Raw genomic sequence first — 4,587 nt, 5'->3', positions numbered from 1 at the left:
TTGGCTTCAATTCTCCCTCGCCTAAATGCTTATACACAGAGTAAGGCAGTAAATTCACGCTAGCACCCAAATCTACTAAAGCACGATTAATACCACATTTTCCAATTGTACAAGAGATTGTAAAACTTCCTGGATCCTTCTTCTGTGGAGGTAATTTGTGCAGTAAGACCGCGCTGCATTGCTTTGTTAGCACCACTTTTTCAAACTCCGCAAGCTTCTTTCTAAATAAACTAATGAAAAGGGCTTGAAAATTTCGAGTTTTAACGATAAGGACAAAATAAAGGGTAAAGTGAATAGTACCAGGATTGACTTTTTTGTTTAAAAATGTGGTTTTTCGTTAAAGTGAACAGTATCGTGGGCTTTTCGTTAAAACTCTCTTCTTTCTACTGCAAATGTCCTTACAAAAATTGGCTTTTTTATTTAGCAATAAAAAGACGAAAGAGTTTGTCGTTTTTTGTTTTATCACCCGATATAACTAAATATAAGTTAATGTTCTTATTATTCCTTGTCTACAAATATCCAAATTGGATGCCTAATACCCCATAGATAGTTCCAACAGCTTAGGCTATAATCAATTTCAGCTTGAATGGTTTGTAGAGGAACGCTGCCTTCTCGAATCCATTCAACACGTGCAATTTCTTTTCCGTCGATGTGCCTTGTAATTTGTACTTGAATCCCTTTTGTATCTGCATGTTCAGTTAATTCAATAGCTCTTTTCATTGCTTTGCCAAATGAAACTCTGTTCTTTAATTGTCCGGCTATAAATTCTGGAAGAATATTGGGTGCCCGTAAGGATTTGCAATTCTTGTAATAGCAATCGTGAGTTTTCGGTTTACACAGTTGAGTGTGGGATGGAATTTTCTTTATTGCATCCAATAATGGCAAGTTAATCTGCACCTTAACCAAATTTTGCATAGAGCCTTTAAGTTGCTGATCCTTAGCTTTAGGAATCAACCGTTCTGGGTATGGCATACAGGGCACATAGGTGTTCAGGGGCAGGTTCTGGAGCAGTTTCGGGTTCTGGCAGAACCTGAAAATGATGAAGACGCAGTAGCCAAGCATGATATTGCAAAACCAACAATGGTGGGCTGATTTGCTGCTGATTCTGTTGCAATTTCTATTGTTGGTTGTGCAATATCATGCTTGACTGCTGGTCTTCATAATTTATATTATCATAACTTTTTCCACAACGTAAAGTGCGAACAGCACAACAATCCTCTGTTCCTCTGGGGTTCGGGACAGTTTGGCTAGGAAATTTTCCAGGTTATCTGTCTGCATGTTGCATTGCCAGCTGAATCTGCTGTTGCAAATCTTTCATTATTGCTTGAATATTTTGGATTTCCTGACTGTTTTTCTCAAAGTTCGTCTGAGTATTGTCTGCTAATTTTCAAGTGCAATCTCCAAGGTGTAGGAAGTGTAAAGGGATGGAAATGCTTAACAAATTTATGGGAAATCTGAGTTGCTACAGCAGAACTCTTGTATTACTTTTTATTGTAACTCTCCTAATACAAAATGATATGCCAAAGGCTACATAAAGAGAATACAAAGTACTAGAGAGTTCTTCCTAGACAACCTAACAAACATAGGCTAGGAACTCTATTACAATAACTCTAGAATAATTGTTCTCGGGAAAGTCTAGAGTCTTAACATTTAGGGTAGTGCATTAATTCCAACACTCCCCCTTAATGCACTTTCTCCACAACTCCAATGAGCTCTCTGAGGTAGCAAAACTTTTCTTTCGGAAGTGCCTTGGTGAGTAAGTCCGCTAGCTACTCATCCGTTCGGCAATATTCAAGCTGAATTTCTTTCTTCTCAACAGCTTCTCTGGCAAAATGATATTTGATTGCAACATGCTTGGTATGATCATGATTGACAGGATTTTTGCCAATTGCAATGGCTGACTTGTTGTCACAATACAATACAGTGCCTCTTTCTTGCTTTTCTCCGATATCTTCAAGAATTCTTCGAAGCCATACGGGCTTCGGATGCTGCTTTTGCTGCTACCACATACTTTGCTTCGGCAGATGATTGTGCCACCACACTTTGTTTCTTTGTACGCCGAGAACATATCCCTGAGCCAAGAGAGAAAATGTAAGCCGACGTACATTTCATGTCATCAAGACATCCAGCCCAATCACTATTGGTGTACCCGATAAGCCTTGAACTTCGTGCTTCAGCATTGTACATAATTCCATAGTCAAGCGTGCCCTACACATATCTTAACACCCTTTTTCCGGCACCAAAATGAAGTTGACTTGGTTCCTCCATGTATCTTAAAAGCATACTTGAAGCAAACATGATATCCGACCAAGTGGCAGTGAGATATAAAAGACTACCGATCAAACTTCGATACTTTGTGGCATCTGCTTTCTTTGCACCATCACATTTCTTCATCTTTTCATTCAGCATCAAAGGAGTAGCCATTGTTTTGCAGCGGGTTTGAGAAACTTCAATTCCCAAGGAATAATGAAGCAAACCCATATCACTCATCTCATAGGTGCTCATCATATCTATCTTAACTGCTGTAATAAACTTTGATCATTTCCAGTGAAGACTAAGTCATCCACATATAAGGAAACAATGAGAATGGATGCTCCTCTTTCAAAACATACTTTGGCTCTTTTCGAAATCACGTTTGGCAAAATACTTATCAATTTCAGCATACCACGTTCGAGGTGCTTGCTTTAACCTGTAAAGGGCCTTTTTTAGCTTGTAAACTTTGTCTTCTCCCCCTTCAAGCATGAAACCTCGGGGTTATTTAACATAAACTTCTTCTTCCAACACTCCATCAAAAATGCAGACTTCACATCAAGTTGATAAATCAACCAATTCTTTTGAGCAACAAGAGCAATCAAAGTTCTAAGTAGTTTCCAACCGTGCAATTGGAGCAAAGGTCTCAGAAAAATCAATACCTAGCTTTTGAGTAAAGCCTCTTGCCACAAGCCTAGCTTTGTGCTTTTGAATGCTCCCATCTTGATTGAATTTCGTCTTGAAAATCCACTTCACATCTATGACATCTCTATCTTGCGGATAATCAACCAGCTCCCATGTTTGATTTTTCTCGATCATTCTCATCTTTTTCTTCATGGCTTTCACCCATATTTCATGATTTTGTGCCTCTTCAAAGCTTTCCGGCTTTACACCAACAAAATTGCAAGTCTCATACACTTCTCGCAAACTCCGAGTTCTTAATGGAGGACTTTCTGATGAAGAGTAGTTTGGAGAAATAGGTTCTGCATTCGAACTACTTCCAGCATCATTTGAACTTCTTCTTCTAGCAACTACTGGAGTCTGAGGCGTGACTTCTTCTTGCTACTACTCTCTTGGAATTTCACTTTCTTCTTGCACAATTGCATATGGCATCTCCTGCACTTAATTTTCATTCCAATCCTAGCTAGCTTTTTCATTAAAAATCACATCTCTACTCACAATCAATTTCTTAGTTTCAACATTATAAAGCCTATAACCTTTGGTGCTGGAACAATAGCCAAGAAAGATACATTTTTGGGTTTTTTCATCAAGCTTAGTTCTCTTTTCAGCGGGAATATGAGCATAACAAATGCAGCTAAAAATTTTGAAATGACTCATCGAAGATTTGAATCCGCTCCAAGCTTCAAATGGAGTTTTGTTCTTCACGGCTTTGGTTGGACATTTATTAAGAATGTATATTGCTATATACACAGCTTCTGCCTAAAAACTTTTTGGTAGCCCTTTATCATTCATCATAGATCTAGCCATCTCCACGATCGTTCGGTTCTTTCTTTCGGCAATCCCATTTTGCTGGGGACTATACCCTGCTGTCAATTGCTTCCAAATGCCTTCATCTTTGCAGTAGTCTTCAAATTCATGAGAGGTATGTTTGCCTCCTCAATCACTTCAAATGATTTTGATGCTGCAACCACTTTGCTTTTCTACTAAAGCTTTGAATTGTTTGAAGACAGTGAAAGTTTCTGATTTCTCCTTCAAAAAGTAAACCCATGTCATTCTTGAAAAATCATCAATGAACGTAAGAAAGTATCTGTGATGGCCTAAGGAAAGAGTTGGCATTTTGCCACAAATATCGATATGCACAAGTTCCAGCGGTGCCTTTGCTCTCCACGTACTTTGACTTGGGAATGAATTACGGTGCCGCTTACCCATAACGCACCATTCACAAGCTTCTGTTGTTGCTTCAATTTCCAGTAACCTTTTCACCATGCTTTTCTTCTGGAGAAGCTTTAGCCCCTGGAAATTTAGATGACGAAACCGCTTGTGCCACAACCAAGAGTCTTGCACAGCATCAACCTTCAAAGAAACTTCATTTCCACAGTGCATTGAAAGAGGAAATGTTTGATTTGTCTCCATCGGAACCGATGCAACGAGCTGCTCATTATCATTCTTGTCATAAATAGTGCAATCCTCATCTTCGAAAACAACTTTGTAGCCATTTCGCGTAAGTTGCCCAACACTTAATAAATTTTGAGCTATGTTTGGAACAAGCAGGACATCACGGATATATTTGACTCCCCTTTTTGTTTGGACGGGAACAGTGCGTTTCCCCAACGCTGGTGATAATAATCATCTCCCATCTTTATTCTGGGAGTAATG

The 4,587-nt window shown here is 39.0% G+C and overlaps 1 protein-coding gene across 1 annotated transcript; it reads right to left on the bottom strand.

Moving 5' to 3' along the window:
- Positions 1-498: 498 nt before the first annotated feature.
- LOC125474198 (30S ribosomal protein S3, chloroplastic-like) lies at positions 499-4,344 on the bottom strand. The gene is made up of 2 exons (XM_048577637.1): positions 4,148-4,344; positions 499-1,030 (listed from the first exon to the last, which is right to left on the bottom strand). The coding sequence occupies exons 1-2, from the start codon at positions 4,342-4,344 to the stop codon at positions 499-501; spliced, it is 729 nt and encodes a 242-aa protein (XP_048433594.1).
- Between the last annotated feature and the right edge of the window lie 243 nt (positions 4,345-4,587).

The sequence above is a fragment of a genome, unplaced genomic scaffold (genome assembly GCF_019419815.1).
Source record: "Pyrus x bretschneideri cultivar Hongxiangsu unplaced genomic scaffold, Pyrus_bretschneideri_v1 Contig12, whole genome shotgun sequence".
In the NCBI taxonomy this organism is placed as follows: Eukaryota; Viridiplantae; Streptophyta; class Magnoliopsida; order Rosales; family Rosaceae; genus Pyrus; species Pyrus x bretschneideri.
Note: the sequence above shows the minus strand (reverse complement) of the source record. Positions and strands in the feature narration are given on the sequence as shown.

Bases quoted from the DNA above. Each gene is read 5' to 3' on its own strand.
- LOC125474198 (XM_048577637.1), bottom strand. From the start codon at position 4,344: ATGGAGACAAATCAAACATTTCCTCTTTCAATGCACTGTGGAAATGAA. The intron at 1,031-4,147 runs GTGCGTTATGGG...CATCATTTTCAG, and splicing joins ACAACAGAAGCTTGTGAATG to GTTCTGCCAGAACCCGAAAC.